At 43.2% G+C, this 25,448-nt stretch overlaps 1 protein-coding gene and 1 long non-coding RNA gene across 5 annotated transcripts; one reads left to right on the top strand and one right to left on the bottom strand.

The window, feature by feature from the left end:
* Window positions 1-234: 234 nt before the first annotated feature.
* On the bottom strand, window positions 235-21,705 carry pkn2a (protein kinase N2a). 3 transcript variants are annotated; one of them, XM_019877767.1, is made up of 23 exons: window positions 17,376-17,489; window positions 15,127-15,291; window positions 14,785-14,920; window positions 11,296-11,450; window positions 8,074-8,203; window positions 7,833-7,978; window positions 7,439-7,652; window positions 6,847-7,032; window positions 6,375-6,484; window positions 6,127-6,270; window positions 5,949-6,024; window positions 5,668-5,824; window positions 5,443-5,572; window positions 5,189-5,346; window positions 4,689-4,764; window positions 4,457-4,548; window positions 4,187-4,363; window positions 3,888-3,950; window positions 3,703-3,779; window positions 3,304-3,446; window positions 3,112-3,219; window positions 2,656-2,736; window positions 235-2,451 (listed from the first exon to the last, which is right to left on the bottom strand). In XM_019877767.1, exons 1-23 carry the CDS (start codon window positions 17,487-17,489, stop codon window positions 2,248-2,250), a joined length of 3,042 nt encoding a protein of 1,013 aa, XP_019733326.1. In that variant the 3' UTR covers window positions 235-2,247. The 3 variants fall into 3 exon arrangements, with proteins under 3 accessions (XP_019733326.1, XP_019733327.1, XP_019733328.1); XM_019877768.1 differs by lacking the exon at window positions 17,376-17,489 and adding an exon at window positions 21,599-21,705 and having other exon boundaries at window positions 2,248-2,451; XM_019877769.1 differs by lacking the exons at window positions 14,785-14,920; window positions 15,127-15,291; window positions 17,376-17,489 and adding an exon at window positions 12,502-12,759 and having other exon boundaries at window positions 2,248-2,451.
* LOC109520507 (uncharacterized) lies at window positions 13,417-21,671 on the top strand. Of its 2 annotated transcripts, none has more exons than XR_002169191.1 (3): window positions 13,417-13,876; window positions 15,208-15,316; window positions 21,582-21,671. It is a non-coding gene; the product is annotated as an uncharacterized LOC109520507 (long non-coding RNA). The 2 variants fall into 2 exon arrangements; XR_002169192.1 differs by lacking the exon at window positions 21,582-21,671 and adding an exon at window positions 17,390-17,474.
* Window positions 21,706-25,448: the final 3,743 nt, after the last annotated feature.

Raw genomic sequence — 25,448 nt, 5'->3', positions numbered from 1 at the left:
ATTCTGATTATACCATTGAGTAATCAGACAAAAATTGCTTTTGTATCGTTAACCAGAAGGCTCAACTGTCATCGAATCATCAGCTAGGAATTGTTTTTGTGCGTAAATTGAGAAAATCATGATTTCAGTCTGATGTGCCACGGGATTTTTCGATCGCAAAATGTGCCTTTTCTCAAGAGAGGTTGGGCAACAGAAGAAAAACACGTTCAAGAGTGATGAGATGTAATATACATATAAATCCACTATTAGGTTTAATTTGTGCATTCATGATAGACATAGACTGGAAAAAAAAACACTAGGGTGAAGAGCATCAGTCGTGACCTGAGAATATATATATATATATATATATATATATATATATAGATATATATTGCTGTACCATCCATCAAGTTTGTTTGTTCTGCTAACATACACAGCTGAGTTAAAAAAAAACTGTACAATTTCTTATTTCCATTGATAAATTTAGTGTTTTCATCTTAGTGCTTTTCAGCTTCATTGTGTATGTGCGTGTGAGATATATATATATATATAATTCAAACAGGTTTCTAATTGATAGGTCTTCAGGATTTATGTACAATATAGTGTATAAAAAAAAAAAAAACAACTTTCAAGAAGAGCTGTCACTTCAACACTAATTTGGTGGCATAGCTGCAAGTCACAGTAACTGAGGCAACAAGAAATATGTCAGACTGATCTCAGCTAACCCAGTATTACAAAATCAACCTAGTTTGGATCGTATGTGGCTGAAAGCAGGGGTTCTCAAACTTTTTGGGCCAGGGAGAATTGTTCCCCACACCCCCTCACCCCCAAGACCCCTGTCATATTGCTGACACCAATTGAACCCCAAACTACCATACCCCTAAATACCATAGGGAGTTGAAGAGTTGCCTGTTTGTGAGGACAAAAAAAGGCATGGGGTATTTGTTCCAATCTTTTTCGAAAGGGGCGGGGGGGGTGACGTCGTGATAATAAAGTAGCATTTTTTTCAAGGTGACAAAAGTCGCAATCTTTACAATAAGACAATGTTAGCCTAATAGCAAAATTAGCTAAGTCATTTTTAATGTACCATCACAATCCAAATAAATCATCAATGGACTTGCTAAAAAAAAATTTTTCTTTGTGTCAATCTACAAAAGGTTGAACCATGGCAATTGGACTTTTTTTCCCCCCAGAATTTTCCAAAAACATTCATAAATGACTGGCAGGAATGCTATTAGGCTAACAACATTTTGTGGGTATTAAAAATTGTGATCTTGTGAGAATACTATATAGCCATATTTTCCTGATATAAAATTGTAATGTGCTATTAAATAAAAGTTTAACAAGAATGCCATATTTAAACATTTTAATTTAAAAAGCATTCATATTACATCGGGTTTTTTTTCTTATTCCTGAAGACATCTTTATTCTGTCAAATATAGGACTATATTCTCAAAAAATAGGTATTTTTTTCTTTAAAAAATGGACTATTCCTATAATCACGTTATGTCAGATTTATGTGAAAATATAGCAATTATATCAGAGCTTTTAACTGGTCCAAAGCTTCAGGTAGGGAGTAGTAATTTGTTCATTCCAGTTTGTATGTACTTTTTTTTTGATGCGACAATTTATTGCAATGTATTTTGCAGACCCACAGTTTGAGAACCACCGGCCTGAAGGCTTCTAATGCTTTCATTTCAAATATTTTAATTCCAAAACTGGATTTTTTTATAGTATGTGTCATAACACTGGATGGACAGGTGCTGAATTCAGATGTGAGTCTGTATGAAAATGGCAAAAAAAAAAAAAAAAAGTTCAACTGAACAAAAAAATAGTAGTCAAGATGTGTTGTTGGGCTTCAGTGATATTTTTAGCATTTTAAAAAAAATGACTGAATGCCAGTTTCAAGAGAGATCATAATTCTTGCGCACGAAAATGAGGCAATAAAATATTTGACTGAAGAAACTGTACATATTCAAAACAAAATAAAACAAAACAAAACAAAAAAAAAAAAAAAAAACACGAATGAGTGTCAGTGAATGATCGGGACTGCCGTCTCCAGTCTCGAGTTCGTATGAAAAACATTCTCAGTGGTCAGACAGCATGCTCCATCCTCCTTTAGTTTCTCAAAGTTTTTTCTCTCGTTAAAAAAAAAATTCTTCATGATTATTTTTTTTTTTCCAAAGTGGGATTCCTCAGGGAAGCGTCTCCGATTCCTCAAACCTTTTTTGTAGAGAAAAGTTATGAGCGGCGTTGTCACGTGTGGCGCTAACACCAGTCAGCGATGTAATCAAAGTCGGAGAACATGTTCTGCTCGTCCGAGTTGAGCACCCGCGGCTCCCTGGGTGGGGTCAGAATGGGCGCCTCTGAGGTGAATTCATCGTCAAAGTTGCTGACGTCGTTTGCGCCCTGGATGGTCGGCACAAATGGGGGCTTCACTTTCTTGGACAGGAGGCCGTTCCAGTCCATGTTCTGTACGCACACATGGAGAACGAGACAGTGCCAATCAGATTTGTATATCGTGGTCCTAGATCGTTCCACAAAGTCCCTCACAGATCCCTAAATAGTGATTAGGGACCAATGCGTGATTGATTCCAGACAGACAGAGTTTTCGTGGACTTTTTGAGTGCACTTAATTCAAAGGAGACATTGGTGCATTTTAATTGAGCTCCTCACCCTGAAGAATAAGTGTTTCTTGACTTCCTCGGCGTCCCTTTCTCCTGCTCCAAGACGACGCTCGGGGCTTCTTCTCAAAAGCTGAACACACACGTCGGTAGATAATAGGAAATATGAAGAAAAATGTCCAAAAAGGTATCACATATTAGGGCTGTACGAGCAATTTCGTTTGCAACATGACAGTGATATGACAAAACATGATTTGCTAGTTGCAAAGGCTGCAATTTGAGCAGAGGCAGAGTTGTCAATGCTGTAATTTATGTTGTTAGTTTTCAGTCTCACGAAGCCTTAAAGGCGAATAACTCGTTCTTTTTCGCCTCATGAGATAAAAAACAAAACAAAACAAAAACACACTTGGGTCCACTACTTGAGCAGTGACCAATGAAAACAAATCCATGCGGACACTCCGACTTTGTCTACCGGAGCTGCTGTCCACCAATTGGTTGACCAACGTACCCTCCTCATGATGGAGATGGCTTCCGTGGAAAGGAATCGTGGGTAGCGGACTTCGTCGTTGACGATGCTGTCAAATACCTCCTCCTCGTCATCGCCGGGGAACGGCGACTGAAGGAGATAACATCGAGATGCCTTGAAGAGGGCGCAGAGATCAAGTGAAGCATGGTGAGGACCAAACAGATACACACTCACCTCCCCCACCAGCATCTCAAAAATGAGCACTCCCAGCCCCCACCAGTCCACGGCGCGGGTGTACGACGTTTCAGTCAAGACCTCGGGGGCCAAAAACTCGGGTGTTCCGCAGAAAGTGCTGGTTCTGTCCCTGAAGCCCATTCCTGATGACAACAAGTACCGTTATAACATGGTATAAAAACGAATGGACTTTTAACGCCAATTACTCCTTTCCTATTTAGCCGTGGCTTTGGCGCCATCCTGTGGCATGTTAGAACATTATAGAAAGAACAGCTTTTTTTATAAATACATTTTTTTGTCATTGTTGCAGCTCGTGTATTGTATTCTAGTTGAATTGGATCGCATCCGAAACTTCAAATGTGGCCCCTTAGCACACGCTTCCATTTCGGTTCCTTTCACCTTCTTTGCAAAGGCCAAAATCGGCAATCTTCACATAACCTTCAGTGTCCAGGAGCAGGTTGTCCAGCTTCAGGTCTCTGTCAAACAACAAACAAGTATTCATGGTCATCTTTTTACACAACACCCAGTACAGGACAACTACATTTAGGAAATAAGTCACCCCCCACGCCCCCCAAAGGGCTCACCTGTACACAATTTTGTGGTCATGTAAATACTGTAATCCCAGCACGACACAGGCCGCATAAAATCTGGAAAAAACAAAGTCTCCTTCAGTTAAATTCACTACGATGGCGAGAAAAGGTACCAAAAAATTTACTTTTAATTGCTTGTATACACATGGGTGTGTCTCTGTAGCGCCTACACACCGATCAAGAGTAAAACTGGACCACGAGTAAATCTTCTATGACATGAACCAATGGTGGCTACGACCGAGCACCATTCATTCATTCATTGACAGTCTGACAACGATTTAACTTCAGCTTACATGGCCCGCGGTTCGGAGAAGACGTCGGCGTGGATGTGCATCATCAAATCGCCTCCCGCCGCGTACTCCATGACAAAGCACACATGCTCCTGTGTCTGGAAGCATGCAAACAAGTTGACCAGGAACGGGTGGCGCACGCTGTTGACCGTCTCAAAGATCCGCTTCTCGCACATCAGACTGGAAGAAGAAGACGACGACAACAAGGTTAGCGATGTGTGTGATGCGCTAACTTTTAGCGCGGCATGGCTTTCGTTGTTTGGTGGCCGTTACCTGTCGACTTCGTCGCGTGCCACAATGTCGCCTTTCTTCAGAGCTTTGATGGCGAACATTTCGCCTGTACTTTTATACTCGGCTAACAATACCTGCAAAATCCAGAAAGGCTTCAGACAAGCTGTCGAAGATGCCTTTAAACTACAGCACACATTCAGTCGCGACGGGCACAAAACTCTGTACCGCGATATTATCGTTTACAGTTCTTTAAAAGATATGACATGAAACTCACCTTTCCAAAGTGGCCGCGTCCAAGGACTGCAACACATTTGAAGTCTTTGAGACTGAAGTGAAACTGCTCCTCTTCCCTGTAAAACACATTTGAGCCAGCGTTACTACAGCGGTGACCGCCAGGGGGTGCTGTTTATACACTAGTGTGAAATAGGAGTCGCTCAGCAACAAAAATAGAGAGAATTTCAATCCATCCGTTCTTTTGGAGCTTTTCCCAGCTGACTTTGGGGTGCGAGGTGGGGTACGTGCTGGACGGGTTGCCAGCCAATCACACGGCACATGCAGACAACCATTCACACTGGCAACTATGGATGTCAGAATTGAGATTTTTGAATTGAACTTCGGGACAGACACGGTTCAACCGTCCCCAGCTGTTACATTCAACAGAATAGTTTTATTCACACATCCTTCGAAATTCAAACTCCATCAGGAGTCATATGTTGGTAGCCAACTTGAATTATCCACGGATTATTTTCCCCCGGAGAGAAATTCCAGGTCTACCTTATCTCTGCATCTTTTGGGAAGGCCGTGAGCTCCAGGTCCGGATGCTGAAGCTCCGTCTCCGCCACCAGGTTCAGATCAGGCTTCACCGTCACGCTGTTCCTCTTGTTCAGGAAGTCGAATGAGGCGAGCGCATCTTGGAGGGACGAACCGAAAGGCTGAACATGAAGTGAAATTAAGTCAGTGATTCTGACAGCTTGAAGTCTAAAATGTAAATCATTCACCGCCGCATGAGAAAACTCCTGATTCAACACCTGCACTTCCTCTTTGTCAGGCAGCATGTCGTGGGGCTCCGGTGGTTGTCGTATGCTGTCGGGCGCGGGGTAGAACTTGGGTCCTGGGGTCGGCTCCCTGTCAAAGTCCAGCTTGGTCACCAGTGGATCGCTGCAGAAAGAATCCAGGTCAGAAATGGTAAGAGTCAAGCCCGAAGAAGCGGGTCATGTCTCATTCACGTGGCAGGAAACGGTGCTTTCACTTGCCTGCTGGGTGTGGGTGAACCCGGGATGCTGCTGGACCCGGTCTCAGCCGCCTGCGGACTGAAGGAGTTGGTGCTCACAGTCGGAATGGCTCTTCTCACCAGGCGGCCCCATGTAGCGATGTTGATGTTCATTTGAGGGGCTCGCAGGAAAGTCTTACCTGGATACATGGGGGGAATTCATCGTTTGATCAGCAAAATGGGGAAAAAAAAGGCCAATGCTAGGGGAAAGAAATGAGCCATCAAATCCTTTCCAAAAAGCAAAGTGAAACTTGGCCCGCTCACCTTGCTGCTTCGAGAAAATCTTCTTTTGTCTTTGCAACTTTGGTCGTCTCTCGATGACCGGATTAAAAAACGTTACCTAAATAAAGACACATGATCATGAAGAGCAGTCATGGTTTAGCAAGCATATCAATGTTCATTTTTTAGATTTGAGTGTGAATTGGAGCACGCGCGCACAAACCTCAGCAAAGAGCATGCCCTGCGGCTCCAGGTACAAACACATGCCGTGCCGCTGGTTGTCCAGGAAGTCCTCAAGACGCAGGAACTTGACTGCGCAAAGTGAGCGCCAGTCACGCCAGTATACCGAGATCTCCAGCTCGCGGGACTAGAAAGGCACGGCAATTGGTCACCAAAACGTTTGGACCACGTATGCCCACATATCATCCAAAAGCAACGATGAACGTGTTTTCAAGTGCTTGCGTTTGTTACCCGGTCCAGCTCCAATGTAAACTTGTGGTCCCAGGCCTGGTTGCTGACCGGCCTCCAGCTGGTTTGACCGACAACCGTGTTGTCCAACTTCAAAACTGCACTAATCTCATCTGAGGAAACACACCCGCTACTTAACAAGCGCTGGCCTTGCTTGACGTCATCAATTACAGTGGTATCTTGAATTATGAGTTTACTTTATCCGTTTTTTTTGGGGTTTTTTTTAAATAAAGAACAGCACGGTAGTGTTGAAAAAAATACAACTTCCTCACAAGAGAGTCCGTGTGACTTTGAGTGTCCATGGATTTAAAAGGTGCGGCCTGACCCGGTGAGTGATGTGGGTGTCAACGAGACAGCTTGCTGTCAACTGGCTAACCCATGAAGAGTCATCAGTTGTGGCACTCATAAGTCAAAATATCACTGCAAATCCCTTTCATCGGTACGTGTTATTGTCCACCCGATTTAACGGACTTACTCGAGAGCTCCTCGCTTTTCGTCATGTTCCGCGAACTGAGGCTGCGGTTTCGGTTGGCTCTGCTTATGAAGGATGAACGCGTTTCACTGGGGCTCCAGCCAGGCAGCGGGACAGATGCGGCTTTGGAGCGGCCGGGAACGTTTTCCAGCAGGTCTTGACAGCCCATGAGCCTGACATCTAAGGTGCCTGGTAGTGCGGGGCGACGGCAACAACACACAATCTTTGTCATAGGGTGTTGCGTAATCCAGTTACAAGTGGGTTTACACTATTGCTGAAAGCACACGGGAATTCATTTTTCGCTCAAAGTACAAAAGTTAATCAAGTGCGTTTTATGTGCTACAACACTGTATGTATTTTTTTTTAAATCAGTACGGTATTTTATTTTATCTTTTTACTATAGATCAGTTGTATTTAACTTTGAAGCACAAAACATTTGCTACTACTGTTTGGTTTCGAACAGCTAAGTATTTTTTGGGGTCATTTCTTTTCCAGAACCACGTGTAATAGATGATATTCGACAACAATTTCGGCAGACGTCTGAAATTTCCCCAACCCAAAACACATTAGAATCAAAATCATGTCCCGGCGGTACCTGTCAGCGCGGCGGGCTTGGTCACCGTGCTGTACTGGTTCTGCGTGGAGATGATGCTGGATCGCGGGCTGAGGACCGGCGTGGATAGGAGCGACAGCTCCTCCACGATGCTGCTGTTGCGCGGATGGTTCTTCGGCAGCTCGCTGAGGCGCTGCTCCAAGGAGTAGCGGAGGAGGTCGAGCTTCTGGCTGGATTCGTTAAAGCGAGCCTGGGCCTGAATTGGGGGAGAAAAGGACACGATCTAGAGATTCATCAGGTAAGACAGAAATATCCCATGAACAGCAGGGCTTTCGGGTTCTGTTTTAAAACCACGAGGAATGAAAGCAGATTGTTTATCTTTGCCATCCATAAATGTACTTTGAATGATTGACGATCTGGAAATATAGTGTTGTACCTCTAAATGTGCTCTCTTTTCTGTGACTTTTCCTGTGCCAAGAAGTTTCATAACGTTCTTGGCTCCCTCCGCCACGGCAGACTCTATCCTGGCATGGTGACACAACTCCTCCACCCGAAGGTCCAAAGGGCTGATGATGGCCTTGTCTTGTGGACAATGAAGAACTTGGCTCTCTTACAAAGCTTTTTTTTTTTTTTTAATTGTTACGACGAAGATTATTTCGCACAAAGTACATCTTTACCAATCACGTCGTTGTTCTCAAAGCTCAACTCGTTGGCCTGGCTTGCCTTAAGGATCTGCATTCTGATGAACTCGATCTTCATCTTGCTGTCCTGAAGCAACTGCTGCGCCGTTGCCAGCAGCTTGCGATCCTAAGAGCAAAAACAGACCGTTCATCTCCGTTAGGAACGACCTGCTCACGACGACGGCAAAACGCCACTTAAATATTGCGAGCCTAATTGATCAGACTCTGCTAGGGGGTAGGAAAAAAAAAAAGGAATCTGTTTGACTGTCATGCGCGCGGAACAAATTGTTACGAATTTGTGATCACCGGTAAATGTCGATTTGCCAAAACAACAGGCGTGTCACTGTGTGCGTAATCACTGGCCTTTCTTAAAAACACACAGACACACTTGAGAATTCCTCTGAACTCCAGGTCACTGATGGCGGCGCCGGGAGGAAAAGGACTCTCTCCAACAGGAATTTCCTCTCTGACATCATGACAGGACTATTTCCAAGTGGAAGCTGGCTCTGTGCTTCTGTCTGTCTGTCAGGCTGATGACAAAACTGTGTGACCTTGCAAAGTCGCAGACAGCAGAGTAGGGGTAGGTAAAAATAGCCATTTATCAATGCATTGGAATACTTCGCCAATTCAGCAACTTCCCCCACCCAACCATGTCGATTCAGAAAAATCACGGAGTCGATTTGACCGTGCTTCACGTTGTGTAGACAGAAACAATGTTCAACAACAACAACAAGGGTAGCTGAAGCAAGTAGCAGTAGCGTGAAGCGAGCGCCTTCTATTTAATCTGACACATGCGGTCATTTTGAATTCCCCTAAAAATCCGGAACACAGCAAATCGAGAGCAATGAGGTCTCTTGGGAGCTGCGCCAGGCAGAATTTTCCAAAATTTGCAATCACGCGACAAACCAGTGCAACCACAAAGGAGATGCAACTCAAAAACAAAAAAAAGATTGGCCTGCATTCTGTCGCCAAGCTCTGACCATGCACATTACGCAAAACCAACATGAAAACAAGTCCAAAGTTGCCGTCCCAAAGCATTACACATATTTGAAGACAGCAATGTTGGAGTCATTGATGTCAGCAAAGAGAGTGGTTTTTACATGTGATGCTTGGACTTCCAGAGCCCGTGAAAAAAAAAAAACAAAAAAAAAAAACTCCCCTTTAAAATTCAAGATTTGTTTCCAAGCTGATCATCCTTCCATAATTTACCCACATATTCAACTGACTCAAACCATTAACTCTTCATTCACACAAATTTATACAAAAAATTGCTTTCTCTACTTCACAATCCATTTCAGGAGCAACGAGGCCTTGGCTTTGTAACGAGCAGGTGGCTTGACGCGCCCCTCTGGTGAATCAAATCCACACCAGCTAATTTATAGCTTCTTGTGTCGCCTTGAGCATGATGATAGAAGCAACAATGCCCGTAAATGCTTCGTGAACAAGCAGCTGTGAACATGACACACCATGTTGTCAGTACGTTTCCTCCTCCCGCAGAGAAACACTCAAAGCAAAACCACTGTCATTCCGCCAACTGCAAAATGCAAGTCTGTGTGTTTGTTTTCAATTCCGGGAAACAATCAGCTTTCAAGGCACTCGGTGCGTTTTGTGATTGAAGAGTCCATACTGATTACGTGGTGACATTAACATAGAGCTTGCGGCCATGAAACGAAAATAAATTCACTGACAATATCAAGCTTTCATTCATTCACTCTGTGACTGACCTTTGTTTTTGTACATTGAGGTTATTTATATCCTCGACACACTCTGCACATTTGTTTTGAAAATCAGTCTTTCAATCAGGTTCAATAATAATAAAAAAACTATTGAACAAAACCATGATTTTTTTTTATTTTTTTTTTTTTTTAGTTTTCAACTCCTTAAACTTGGAATGGGTGGCATGATATAAGACCGGTTCTGTTGGCATATTCACCTCACAGCGTAGAGGTCATGGTTTGGAATCCGGGCTTCGGCTTTCCGGTGTGTGTTTTCCTCTGCCACATTCATACATGGCAGGTTAATTGAAGACTAAATTGTTCTTTGATGTGAATGCTTATAAAAAATAAGCGAGGTGCGAGGGAAAAGCATACTAGAAGTAGTTATGGTACAAATGAAAACCTACGACAAGGTGAAGCTCCAACAACTGAACTGCGATGTAGCGAGGGAACGCTGCAACGTGATTACAAAAAAAAAAGTTGAAGCAAAAAAAAAAACTGCTCTGAAGCTTCTCCGTGATAATTTTTTCCAGCAGAGGGACTAATGGTGCTGCAGCCTCGCTTACCACTCTGCGTAGAAATAACTTGGTGGCGAAAAAGGATGACTAAATGCATAAAAGACAGAGAACCTGAACAATTCAGCATCATATTAGACTTAAACACGCAATCGGCGCATTCATACACAAGCTGCTGTGACCGCAACTGACGCTCAGGCATTAAACATGAACACTGGCTGATGGTTAGCCAGCGAACAGCCAGCCGCTAACCTAAGTTCACAGCAGCCGACTCCGCACACACTCATTGACTAAATCTTGCATCACTCAAGAGGCCAGGCCCCTCTTTTTAAAGCCACATGTACTCCAAGATATTATGAGAATAAAAATGATGGTCATCTAACTTAACTGCGTTCTCATCTTTTTTTGCCCTCTTTAGTCCACGTTCTCTCTCAAGTAGTTTTTGCCTGACATTTTGTAAAGAACTGATCCGAGGACGTTTGCTTTGAAAATGTCCAAGGCAAACATCTGCATCGTGAGCGATCGCCCGACTGGCGAACACCTTTTCTGGATGATTCACATTTACGTAAAAACTATCGGAATGCCTCATGGCCCGAGGGGCAAATGATGAGGTCGCTGCATAGACACATAACTATCTATCTATGATGATGATGCTCGGTGATAGCCAATGGCAGAGCAGCAATAAGCATGTTGCATTCCGGAAACTCGGAGCTGCGAGTAGCAGGCCATTTACTGTATTTTTACCTTTCGTATCTTGAAATTTCTTTCGTAACAAGAGGCAATATTTTTCTGTTGAGACGTTTCGTAACTTTCAAAGTAGAGGTGCCGCTGTATTTGAAATCTACAGATCTAAAAATAAGCAAACGTTAACCAATAATGTGAGGTGTTAATGTGGTTTGAGTCTTGAGAGGGAGCGGTTTCATATTTTCTGTCAGGCGGCTACAACTCTTGTACAGTTTTATGTAGCTTTAGGTATTGACGAAGCCTACCTTCGATGGCCCATTGGAGTACATCTGAATCATGTTCTCCGCGCCCTGTTTGACCTTGAGCTCGATGTCGTTTTGTCTTTTCAGGGCGGCCAGGCGGCTGCTGCTGGTGCACATTCGGCTCTCGCTGTTTGGGGTATCTGGCGTCAGGGGGCATTCTGAGGGGAAAGAGACAAAAGCAAGAGTCAGGGCATTTGGCGGACAAGCACTGCTACAGGATACGATTGCTGCTGGAGTTTGTCACAAATAGACTTGAAACTGAACTCTGCCTGTATCTTCTATTTTTGGAATGCAGCCATGTTGAGTTTAGCTAAACAATCCTGCAGACCAGCACAATTACTTATAAGGTTGCTTACAGAAAACCTGTCAGGTAGCAGCTTCAGGAAGGTCAGCGGAGTATAATTAGTTATGACAGGACTTCATTTGTTCGAGGAACAAAGACAACACTGCTGCAATAACATTGAGATTTATACCAGAAGGAAGACAAATTTCAATTTTCAAAATGTGCCATAAACAACAACGTCAGAGGGTGAAAAGTGTTTTTTTTTTTAAAACACGCTTGTTTGAATGACGACCGGAACTTTGAACAGACCAATTCCGAAGTGCAATGATAAAGAAAACGTTTCTCGAAATCTGGGAACAATAGAAAAATAGGTTTTCAGTGGTGAACTTGAAAAAGGCATGAAAACTTTTTTTCCCACACACACTTATAGACACACACACACGCAGACAAGTAAACCGGCCTGACTTCTCCAGACATGAATTGCAAGTTCAGGTTCTATGTCCATTGCATCACAGTAGAATTCCTCCATAAAAGGAGCCCCCCCCCCCCACTTCAAAACTGCTATTTAGCTGGCTTTCTCAGTAAAAACACCAAGTCATGATACTGGACATGTTTTTAACTGAAATGATCGTTTAAGTGGTTTGAGTACCTCAAACGAACCCATGTGTTCCTTAAAACTGAAGATCCAAACCAATTAACTGATGACCCTGAATAAACAGAGAGCCCTTAACGTTACTCGGGGAAACTTTGGCTTCAGTTCAGAAAATTTCAAGTGTACGCTCTGGTTTGTCAGTGACTTCACCTTCGTATCACACAGGGCCTTTTGATGTATTACCTCCCTCATTCTGTTTGCTTTCCTGGCATCCGGTAAAGTCAGCCAACGCTAAATCGGTGTGATGCGAACCTTGAGGACAAATGCCAAAAACCTGACAAGCACGTGCAGAAGTGATGGCCAAGTCATGTTGCTCAAGCTTGGGTGTTTTTGTCTCTCTGGGAGTGGAGGTGGGGTGGATTTGGTCAAGGCTAAATCAAGTTGAGAATTTCCTCCCCCTGGTTCAGCCCCCGCTGGACGGGAGGACAACACACTGAGCTCCTGAATAGCTGCGGGGATGATGTCACCGCTGGAAAGCTGACAAGGGCAACCCTCCCCTCGGTTTCCGATGGGAATGCAAAGAGAAAGTGGGAAGGAATGATACCTCAACAATGACATCACAGCAAGAGCCCCCCCTCCCATGGCAGCTACGTTAACATGTGGAATCATAGTGCCCTCCGTAATGATTCACACCGCTGGATGAGATGTGTTAAAAGCCTTAAAATAAATGCAGAAGCATGCGATCATCCTGGAAATTGTAGAAATGGCTCACAAGACAGAGAATCTCCTCAAAGCTCCTCCCAAGGCCATCTCTGGTCCCAGACCTAAACAGCGTTGAAGAGTGAGCTAAAGAGCGTGCAGGGGAAAGGACCCAGCTCATTGGATGATTTACAAAGATTATGAATGCTCGAAGATCCATCTTTTCTGTCTTCTCCCATCTTCCGAAACATTACAGGAGAAGATCAGGTGCTGTTTCGGTTGGCAAAATTCATTGTTTTGATTTACAAGTGTTGTCCCGTTATGAATTCGACTCCCAACTCACGGCTCAAGTGTCGTGGAAAAGGGTCTGATGTGTGCCGTGAATGACGGTGACCCGGTTTGTGACCTAAACCCAGCAGGGAAGATAATTTTTCCCCCCCCCCCCCCCCGCCACTCGCAGCCTTGCCAGGCAACAAAACGCACCCGTTTCTGGATCCTTGTAGAGTCACAGGCGCTGTTTCTGATTCATTTGGGAAACAAGCGTTGACCGCGTATCAAGAGGTTGTCCCATGACTTCGGAGCCGAGACGCACTCAATTCCCAGCTCTCCCATCATTGCGCCGTGGTCAGCGACATTCCGGTGGTGACGTGTCACGCCGAAAGAAAGAAAGACCTTGTTCATCAGACACAGGGTCACAGAGTCGTGTTCCCACTCAAGATAACCATTCACCGCGACAACGCTGCTTCCCTCCCCCCTAAAACACACGGCCCCCCCTTCGTTTACTTCCTAACGTCAACTGAACCGGGGGAGATTGTCAACATCATCGGGCAGACAAACAGCATTCCTTCGCTTCCTTTCAAGCGATCACTCGCCTCCGGTCAACAGTCTCACGGGTCTGCCGGCGTAAAGCGATGGCGCTGAACAAACGCCGCTGCCGTCCGTGGTGGGCTCTTTGGGAGTTTCGCTGTTGTTGACAGAGGCACGGGAGGCAGCTTTCAACAGCTTTGGAGGTGAACAAATCGTCATCTCATTGTGACTGTCGGTGGAATGTGGAATGCAACAATGTCAGTCTCTCGAGAGTGAGTCACCTCTGAAGGCTGACTGGGGCTGTGTGTGCATGTGTATGTGCTGAGGTTGACGCCGCCGTGTTCTGACACAACGCTGCCAGAATTACTGAGTATGTGATACTTGGCGTCCAAGTACCCAGTAATGAGGGACACTTTGTTGCGAATGAAATAACAGAGTAGCTACACTCTTACGCAACAAGATAAGTCGAAGCACAACATTGTGTAAACGACAAAAACCAACGAGAGCGGTGCCTGGAGATATAAGCTTCATTCGTGATACGACCACGCTCGTATCTCAAAACATCTTTCCCTATTGAAATGAATGGAAACGCCATTGATCCTTTCCAGCCCACCCTCCATGTGTTTTTTTTTTAAAATAAGGACAATCACACTCTATAATATTGTAATTTATGAAAATATGTTTTCATGGATAAATGAATAAGTAATAAAAGAATTAAACTGTGCATCATGATTAATTCATTAATTTATTATTTTATAGACATGCATATAGAATGGCTACGAATACACGTGAGCTATTGGAGAGATATCTGAGCAGGGGCTGTGCGTGCGCGCACGCACACACGCACGCACGCACACACACACACACACACACACACACACACACACACACACACACACACACACACACACACACACACACACACAAAATAATAATAATCCTCCCCACGGTTGCTCAGGGGCACCTTGGATGAACTCAAGAAGCTACAATAACATGCCACAAGGCCAATTTGACGCATTTTGTGCAGGTTTTGAGCTGATCAGCTCCTAAATAGTGATTGTGTAAAAGTCTGGTAATTATTTGCACAGAGAGGGAACACTACTTTGCTTACCTTGCAGTTCTTCGGGATCTTTCACCACAATGTGGGCGTTGAGCTCCTGTAGCTCCTGGTGAAGCTCCTCAACCTTCTTGTTCGATTTTTTCAGCATATTGTCGACATAAGCCAGGCTCTTCTTGTCTGTGGTGACCTGAGGAGAATTAGCAAGAGTCCAAGTTGTGACAAAGTCGACAGGTTATCATTTACACCACACTTGATATATAGTCACAGAAAGTTCCTGATCTTTGAAATTTAAAGATGCACAATGAAATGCCGGAAAGCGTTTTGGGTGTAGTTTATATTTTTAGTTGTGTTATACGTCGATGCAGAGCTTGTCGACAGTGACGGGAAGAGTACCTTGCGCAGGTTCTCTGCCCCTTCTTTGATCTTAAGCTCCTTTCGGATCTCACGCCGAATCTGCTCCTTGATCTCTTCCAGTTTCTGTTGGACCATGGTGTCTGACAGGTCCAGATTGTTGCCAAGGCCCAGCCGCTCTGACACCAGGTGGCCCCTGGCATCCCCCTACAAGAGGAGCGAGGAGAAGGACGTGAGTGGCAATAAATAGTGGTCTGGGTCCCGAGTTTTGCAAAACAAAATAGTAGCAGAGGAAACTGAGCAAAACAGACCGCAGCGAGCGCATCAATTGAACTGAGAGATGTTGACACACAAGAATAATGAAGACGAAAACAGCCATGTCTCTTGTATTTTCATCTGAGCATGCGGCTATTGGCACCCACACGGTATTGGCTCCACAACAATGTAATGTCGGCTGAGAAAGTAGTTCAGTGAACCCCCTTTTATCGTGGGGGGGATACGTTCCATCCAGACCCGCCTGTAATAGGTCTACGTACGCTAAAAAAGGCAAGACCATACAAATAAAAGACATTTCCAATGGTTTTTACTTCTCCCTCATGCTAAAAAATAAGTGGTCAAGTCAAAGCTGAACAAATTGCCATTTATTCAAGCAGGCTTGTTATAGCATTGCCGTGCTAGCCAGCTCGCGGGTGTAAATTTAACAATGAGATGCGGGGATTAACTGAAGTACTCGGCACAGGGCTCTTAGCCAGACCGTGAGGTCCAGGCAAAGCACCTCCATGTGGGGGAGTGCACACCATATGAGTTGCCTCGTTTTTGTTTTTTTCCCCTCCGCACTACAACCAGTTCTACCCGCCGCGACTCTAACATACAAGTAACTTGTTCCAAACACTTTCTGAATACCTTGAGATAAGCCGTTGTGACGAAAGGAGAAAGGATTGTGGAAAAGACCGACAAGCATGTATCAGATCAAACTTGAGGGTCACACCTCCATAACTGTCAACATGAATATCCTGCTGTCAAACGACCGTTTTCAGTCGCTGGTGACTATTCTAGGCGCCTCCACATCGGTGACAGAAGGATTAGGAGGCACTTCCTTTCTAGTGTCAGAGGTCATCGTGAAAACAGCGGTGACGTGCTACGAGCCGATCCCATTATACCGAGGCTGCAAACAAGGCTTATTTTCACTCATGACTGATTTGAGAATTAGGCCTTTCATAGCTAATCAAAGTAGTTCTTCAAAAAATGGAAGAATTAAATACAGTCGAACCACAAATACTTTTCCGAAATTTGGCTCCTTACCGGGACCCACATTTTCTTAAATATGTCATGAAATGCAACCACAAAAACGTACAGTGCTATGACCAAATGTAAAAACGACAGTTGATTAATTAACCAGACGGGAAGAAAAGTCTGCAACATTTCCAAGCATAACTTACTCAACTTAAAATGAATAATTCATTTAAAGTGGTGCATTGAGATACGAGCCTTTGACTTGCAAGCAAAAATTCGAGACACGAGAGCTGTATGGTGGCAGTGAGCTCAACTCACTTCAAATAGTCAAAAAAGAAGAAAAAAAAAAAGGTTCTTCATGCTATTTAAAGCCACTCTGATCCAAAACGCCATAGAAGGACTAACAATCAGCATCTTTGCTGAGAACCGTCTCCATATAACAGCATATCCGTTTGTCTGTATTACACTCCACCCAGGTGGCCAAGGAGCGGACGCCATCAAGTGCAGCTCAACATCCATTGAATTGAAGCACTACGACTGGCAAAAAAAAAAATAATTCTTTGCATTCTTATGAATTGCATCAATATTGGAACAAATGAAACCTTATCTCAAGGCAGCACCGTGTCATTTCATTATTTAAAAAAAGAACACCAAGGTTCAATCGCTCTGACTTCAGATCAAACATTTTTCTTTGGTATCATTACTTGGTAAGAAAAAATAAATGCGCACGCAAGTCAAATCGGCAGACATTTGGCAGAATAGCTGCCATAAAGTCCAGACATTTACATGTCATTTCGTCAGCTGAACTGAGTTTATACTGAGATAAGAAAAAAAAAAAAAAAAAAAAGCATACCGTCTCACATTGACTGTCATGAACTCTTATAGAGGTGCAGCGAAGAACAAATTAATATATATATTTCTTCATGTATTGCCTAAGTATCGGATCGGGATTGAAAGCACTCGGATTTGGACTTGGGTGATTAAAAAAACAAAAAAGGCGTAATCAGGACATCTCTAGCTTGTACAAATGCACATTTGTCAAAATGTTGTAACCTTACCATAATATCATCAGCTTCAGCCAATTCCATCTCGAGATCGGCTGACCAAACCATCCCAGGCAGGTTTGGACAAGTTAACCGGTGGTCAAAAGAGCCCCACTGAAGTTCTGCCATCGCAAAGCGCGAAGAGGACGTTGACTAAAAAGCGGAGATCACTGCAGGCAGAGGCTCCATTCAAAGCCACTCTCATTCATTCACTTCACCAGATTTTCTCCTCTCGTCTCATTTTGGCTCTCTCACACGCGCCGGTGACATAAACTGGGGAAGATAAACCGTCTGAGCAGAGACGGCCAAATCCCTATTAGCTTCTCATTCGGTGAGGTCAGAGCAGCCCGGAATGGGACCTAATCTCACTCCGGTGGCTAAAATTAACCCAAGTTAAAAACGTAACATTGGCCATCCATCATGCCCTCCCACGCTGGTGCGCTACAGCAGAGGAACAAACATTATAAACAACTATTTAAACAACACCCAGACGATAACAATTCACTCTGGTGATAAGAGCGCCCCTTTCAAAGTGCAGCACAAATAAAGTTGCTTATTCAAAACAAGTGGGAATGAGCAATGGGCATTGGCTGCGTGGGATATTCATCAATTCAATTGAACACAATAATAGAGCCATTCGCCACATATTCACATCTTACGTTTCACAAATTCATCCATTTAAAACTTTTCTCAATGAAACTTATCTTCAGCTTTTTGCAGACAAGCTAACGTAGTCACAACGGTCGTGCTTTGACTGAAACGCTCAAAGTCGACGTACATGCACTGTGCCTGGATCGCGTTTTGAGGATCCACATACACTATGTTACATTATATAACATTTTATTCATCCACAAAAAAGATGGTGACAGTCAAAGAAGATGCTGTTCGATCTGGCGGGCGAATTATGCAGTGGAGGGAAAAGTAAAGGCCGGGCAGCAGAGCCGAGCTACGGCTAAGCTAATGGCTAGCCACTCAAACGTTTATAATACAATACAATATTGTCTTGTATTGTGAATGTAATAGATGGGATTGTATCGGCTGTTTTTTGCAGATATAGAATACTGCATATGACTGAGTGTTGTGATAGTCTACATGTGTTGCGGCACCGCTTGAGTTCAGGTATCTGTTGCTTAAAGGGGAAATTTTGAGGTTGATTTCCCCTTTAAAATTAAGTTAATTTATTTCTGAGGAGAGATCTGCAATAGGATCCCAAACGAGGACAATATGTTAATTCTTATTTTTATTTATAATCGCGTAATTATGACCATCCTGTCATCGATGTTAGTTTTGTTCATGCATTTATGTACCACAGCTGAGTGTAGAAATGAACAGCCACGACGGCTCGTATCTTGGAAAACTCGTTAGTCGGCTCACTCGTAAATCAAGGCACCACACTATTATGTATGGAAATATTGATCAAATATGGATCCGTATGCAGGATTAATATTCCTAAACGATTTGTCAAATACCCCAAAAGTGGCAAACCAAACACATTCAAAAATGTCTGGAAATTATTCACATCCAAAGAAATGCTTTTAAAGTGCCCACAAATGTATCTTGCATTGTGTTTAATGCATGTTTAGGGGTACAATATACACACAGCAAATCACAAAGAGTTACTGTTGGAGTCTATCAGCACACGCACACGGTGAAAACAATACCAGCCACATGCAGTCGCAGCTGTTGAAAATATACCGCTATAACTAACCCGCAGGCAGCCACCAAGGGTAAACCGAACGACTGCGCTCTTACAAAAGGTCAACAACTGTTACATGCACGTGTCCAACTTCGACAGATCTTTTAAAGCACATGAGAGGAGACTGGTAGGCTTAGGGCAATATTAGGTCCGAGACTAAGTTGTTCATAAAATCTGGAAATCTCAACATCCTCCAACAAGCGCTTCATTCAAACAATAGTACAATGGAAAAGTTGAGGCCATTATCCTGCTCCTGCTCCCCTCGCCTTCCCTTCTGCATGATCCCTATCTGAGTCGCCTTCCATCCCACGGTCAACTCTCGTATGGCCATAAAACACAGAGAAATACATATATCTAGTCACCTATAGGTCGTGAACCATATTAATGGTCAGCGGTGTTGTCAAATTTGGACAAGGGTTTAATATGAAGACAGAGAGCAGGAGCAGCTTTGTCACTTTGATCAATTCAACGGTCCCTTCATAAGAACTTATCTATGTATAACATTACAGTATATCTAGTTTATGAGGTGAACCGAGGATGAAGTGTAATGTAAACTGCAATCAAAAGCATGAACATACACTTAAATAAAAAGCTCTCTCAGTGTCAAAACCGAGCATTATATTCCCTCTTAATTTTGTGCTTAATTTACGGCGCTTCAAGTGTTCAGATGGAGACGTCACATATCTGCCTTGTGTTACAGGCTACAATAAAGTCAAATGTGTGGTAAGACTATTAAAAAAGCATGCAGTTAGGTGTTAAAATGTCACTCGTGACAAGTCGTTACTCAAATGTTAAATTGGAATGAAACTCGGGCCATGTTCAAGAAACTTGTTTTTTTTTTTTTTTAAAACAAATGATCAAAATGGATATTGTGTATAGTGTAATTGACAGTAAAAAAAAATATATTGTTACTTTGTAGAGTCTGTAGTTGTTTACTTTAGCTAAGTAAAGTCAAAACCGGAGGCAGGTTAACACCCAGAATATGTTACAGTCACACTAACCCATCATCACCACCTGTTGGCCCAGTTTCTGTCTACAGTAGCCTTAAAGGGGAAGTCCACCCAAACATTTTCCTTACAATAATATGTTTTACGTGCCCCCACTAATCTAAACACTTAATATTGTGTTTGTGGAATATGAGTTAAGGAGCAAAAATCCACCCATCTTTCTTTATCTAAGGGGCAGCCATTTTGCCTCTTGCTGCTGACCGAAAATGACATCACAGTTGCTTGGAGCTCAGGTAAACTCCATAAATAGAACATTAATCAGAATATTGTGCTTCGACTTGTGGGGCTGCATTGCACATATTATTGTTTCGAAAATGGACTTCCCCTTTGAGTATTACTATGAAACAGTCATAGCAACAACCTAGTGGTCTCCTAACACCTTAGGTCAAGTCAAGTCAATATAGAAGAGTCTCAACGGGCTTTCACGTGCCCACATTTGACAAATATTAATGAGAACCCCTGATTTTATGAACCGCACAGAAAAAAAAATGCAGCCGGAGTAGCCTCAGAATTTGATATATCATCCTTTATTGGTATGCGACAGCTGCAGTTTATTATTCTGGGAAAGTCACCTCGAGAGTGACGTCACTCAAGTGAAACCACATTCAGTCGTGACTCATGGCTTTTTGTTTTACGAAATAATACAATAGAGGGAGGGAATACCTATGAAACACACTGCTACGCGGTGTAAAAGAGGCAACAACGTGCACTTTTCATGTGCAGTCTGTGCGTTGCTGTCACACCTTGACAGGGGGACATGTCCATGTGGCGTGTACGATTGACATTGCAAAGAAAAGACAAGTGCACACGATATTGCCAGTTATATTAAATTTAGCAAATACAGAAGGTAAAACGTGTCTTGAGGTTGGCAAAATCATGTAAGCCAAGGTTTAACCACCGTTGGAGGGGAGTAGTGACCTTTCGACAAGTGACATGTACGTGTGTTGTGTACTATTTGGTGGCAAAGATAAGACAAGTTCACGATATTGTCACCAATGTAACTATAGCAAATATAAAGACAGGAAAACACGACTCGGTGTTAGAAATATTCCTATAAGTGAATGATTAACCACACTGGAGGGAACTAATGACTCTCTCATAAGTGACACGTCCATGTGTTGTGTACAATTTGCGTGGCAGAGACAAGTTGACGATATTGTCAATAATGCTATATATAGCAAATAGGGAAAACATTAAGGTTAGCAAGATCCCTGCACGTTGACGTTTAACCATCACTCGAGTGGAAGTCGTGATCAGTTCACATCGTGGCTATGATATGAATGTAACGTCACCGGTTAGAAAACGTGGGACATTTTATGGATTAGTAGAAAAGTTTGGATAATTGTTTCCCAGGCCTCAAATCCTAGGATCATTGCCCACCACCAGACAAACTTTTGTGGGCGCACCTCACACTCATACTTCTCGGCTTCGTCGACAAAGCCCCAGTGAAGTCAAACTTTGCCCCTCGGCTTTCTGTCCCAATCCCCAAGTAACTTATTTTCACTTTTTCGTCAACAGTTGTCAACTTTTCCTACCTGCAAGGAGTCGGCGGCCATCTTGCTTGTCGCCTTTGAATCAAATCCTACGGGGAGAGAGGAGGGGAGGTGGAACTCCGAAAACAAGTTTCTTTTTGGGACGTTTCCAGGCACAAACGTCGATTTTCGGTCATCTCGGGTAAGATAAACTCCCCATGGTTGTCTTGTCTTGTTCCGCGCCCGCCCGCGCCGCTGTGCTCGCTACTTCAAAAAAAAAAAATTTAAGTGAAGACTAAAGGCTATCTCAGTGTAGTTGGAGAAAGAGGCGGTGGTTAAGGGTGGAAGCGTCCGCCCAGAGAAGCCGAGTCACCGCCAACAAGTACCGACCACCTCCAAACTCATCTCACTCAAATCACTCACGTTCCCAAAAAGTTAGGATTATACAAAGGAGCCCCCCTGCTAATCACCTCCACACATTCGAAACTTAACACGAACATCGGGGACGAGGAGGGCCCTGTTGGACCAACATTTTTGCTTGAAATTAGTGCGCAAAGCAGTGATTCCCAACCGCTGTGCGCATTGGTGCAGACATTCAAATTCAATTATCGGATCCAAATATGATCCATTCATTTTCAATGTTGCATTTAGTGTTCCTTTGTTCACCTATTTATGCCAGCCACGTATGGTGACAACTTCCACCAGAACAATTAAATCCATTTATCCACTGCATGGCATAAGCTGCACCTAACGAAGTGTTTCCCAACCCCTCTTGCGCCAAGGAACATACATTAAAATGTCACAATGCAAAAAAAAAGTTCCAAACCGTATATGCAGTGATGTCTTGAGGTACAAGTTTAACTCGTTCCATGACCGCGCTCAAACCTCAAAAAACCCATGTATCTCAGATCATCTTTGCCCATTGAAATGAATGGAAATTCCATTAGCAAAAATGGTTGTACAGTTTTTTTCTTAATCTGGAAGAAAAATGTTTTTCAATATTTTTTCATATATATCAAATTTTTTAATGAAAAATTTTCACATATTTTCCCCTGTGCTTCTTGGAAAAAATTATATTGACTGTTCATTAGTGTTTTTTGAAGAGCCTGGTTTCTGAGTTTGGTCATGTGATATTCGAAAGCTGAGCCGTGGTTGGTCATTACCTGAGCCCTGAGCAACTGTGATGGATAAAAATGGGTGAATTTTGCTGCTTAATTGATATTTCTCAAACGCAATATTTATCAGAATAACATGTTTAGATTAGTGGGGCAGCATAGAACATACTGTAACTTTAAGAACATTTTTGACTCGACTTCCCATTGAAACTATTTGCCTTGGTTCAATATTGTTACACTGCCGATAAAAATGTGCTTTTTTCCCCCAACAGCTATCTTGCCCAGTTTAGCTCCTAGCAATGTTGCCATTCACACTGTTAAATGAATAGATTATTTGTAAGTAACTCATGATTATCCCAAATAGATAACAATGGCGTCGTAAAAAAGACAAACGTTACGCTGTCTCGTGTAGCAGTGGAGAGTAAATAAGTATAAATTGACTGCATGGTTTGCATATTTCATTCATCCCTCCTAGAATTAGTTTGGAACGCTCAAAGAGTGGGGGTTCATTGTATTCAATCTTTTCCTCTGTTAAATTGATTAGGATTCACTCAACCTTTGCTTCATTAGTACTGGAAATCCAAAATATTTCAACCAAGGATTTTAGCATTTTTAAAAAAAAATTCAATATTCTTGATTGTACTTCATAAAATACGTAGTTAAAATAATTATAATATATCACTTATACTGCATGTCCCTTTGTTTGCAAAAGAATACTTTTTCCACCTCGCCTTGTAAAATATCACGCCTGGATTGTGTGCACTTTGTGAGCATGATCGTGACTAATGGCTGTTACATCATAATGATGACATGATTCATGGTGCATCCTGTCCGGAGCACCTGTCCCCCCCCATCAGCCTCTGACGATGGTCACCGTGGATACATGACAACACAGCACACATTATCATAGGCTTGAATGGATGCAAAAGGTAAATACATTTCACCCGACAAGACCTCGCTGTTTTTTTTTTCTTCTAATTTTTATTAAGAGGGCAATGTTCAGTTTATGAGACCACAATGATGTTGTTGTTCGCATCATTACAAAGAGCTTCCAGTCAGGACATGTGAGGGCTGTTTCGTAGCGAATTAGATAGCGCAGAGGCTAGTTAGTCTTCTCGTCGAGGTGTGACATGTCACGCAGCAGCCCCAGAGGACACGACTCAAACTCTTGTCCTTTGGTTTCGTCATAGCAACTCCTTCTGATCCAGCTGGCTTGGCAACTCCAAAGTAAACGCTCTTGTTTGGCGCAACTGTCACACTGCAGACGTCAGCGGGTTTAACAGCATCTTCATTACTGTACAATCCATTAATGATGAATTTGGGTGTCTGGTATGAGTCCTTATAGCCTTTCTTTGCATCTGTGAGTTACTCATTTGCAGTATGATTTCTTGTCTTGTTCCTGCAGGGCTGGCTGTGAACGTTTGGTGACGACCGGAGGGGCTGTGGGCGCGCACTGGCAACCACGCTCGCGTCTGCCTGCGCCTGAACAGATGTGGCTATATCACGTAGTTTGTGAATAAAGTTTCCATTCTGAAGTGCTTTGAGTGTGTCCTGAAAAACGCGATATAAACCTGATGTATTATTACAAAGAAAATTTTGACTTGACTTCCCCTTTAATGTCAATTGTACAAATATACACTTATTGATAACATGTCACATGCAGTTTAAGAGCGAGCTAGTGTCGGCGCAACTTTTATCCAATCAAAACAACACATTCCCACTGCGAGGCGGACGTGCTACCCAATCGTCCACCGTGCCGCCCAATGTATTTATCAGTCATGGTGCCCCGTGAGTGACTGGCGACCACTCCAGAGTGTTGTTTCTCTTTTGCTCAAAGTCAGCTGGAATAGGGTCACGTTCCCTGTGACCCTGAACAGGATAAGCAATATACATGTCACTTATGCCTAAGATTAAGCTTGTGCGAAACAGTTACGTGAGGGATTTAAGTCTACAAGCAACGAGTGCTATCATGTTCTCCATTGCAACTTTGGTCCGTGGCTGTTTGCCTCCAATAAAATGGATTATTGCTTGGGATAAGAGTAATATAATGATTGGTTAGTTTCATGGAGCCGGCAGGAAACTGCTGTTGCTCCAGCAGAGTTATGAATGCTCCGTCTTAAGCTGAAAATGTGCGGTTTTCCAGGCGGCTTCAGGCAGCTTTTGGAATCCTCACTGTGACATTGTGGCGACCTGGGGTTTTTCAGGAATTTCAATCATATGTCGCCACTCCAAATGCCGCCGAACACGTTCTGTAAAGGTGTAAATTACCACCGTATTTCAAAGAGGTTGACATGGCATGCCGAGCACGCGAAGGACGCAAATATATAAGATCATATAATCAAAAGATGTTTGAGGGTGAAATGTTGTTTCATGGTGACCGCATATGTGACAGTTTTGGGGCAAATGGAATTTCAGCCTCAAACATTCTGGATGCAAATTCACATTTCACTTTCTCAAAACAACGCGGCGTGCAAATTTGGGCGAAAAGCTTTACCCATGATGGAAAACAGATGAGAGTGACGGATGGACATTACAGCATTTGTGTGTCATAAGGCCAAAACCGGGAAGCTCTTACGGGACTACAGTATGAGATTAAGGGGGATGAGTCCAACTATTGATGACTGGCCAGGGATTATATGAGCTCAGATAAGTGAAGGGCTTTGGCCCCGTAAACTTTCACTCATATCATTTTACTCCTCATCTTCAAACTTTTTGTGTGTGTGTGTGTGTGTGGGGGGGGGGGGGGGGCTGCACGGGGTAGAGAATCATAAAAAAAATAAAAATAGGCAGCCCGGTGT

The sequence above is a fragment of the Hippocampus comes genome, unplaced genomic scaffold, assembly GCF_001891065.2.
Source record: "Hippocampus comes isolate QL1 unplaced genomic scaffold, H_comes_QL1_v1.1 scaffold317, whole genome shotgun sequence".
Lineage (NCBI taxonomy): Eukaryota > Metazoa > Chordata > Actinopteri > Syngnathiformes > Syngnathidae > Hippocampus > Hippocampus comes.
This window is presented reverse-complemented; position numbering and strand designations above follow the sequence as displayed.

Coding starts and splice junctions, on each gene's coding strand:
- pkn2a (XM_019877767.1), bottom strand. CDS start 17,489: ATGGCAGAACTTCAGTGGGGCTCTTTTGACCACCGGTTAACTTGTCCA. Junction 11,451..14,784: donor AGATCCCGAAGAACTGCAAG/GTAAGCAAAGTA, acceptor CTTTCCCCTCAG/AATGCCCCCTGACGCCAGAT. Junction 7,033..7,438: donor CAAGCCCGCCGCGCTGACAG/GTACCGCCGGGA, acceptor CCGCACTACCAG/GCACCTTAGATGTCAGGCTC.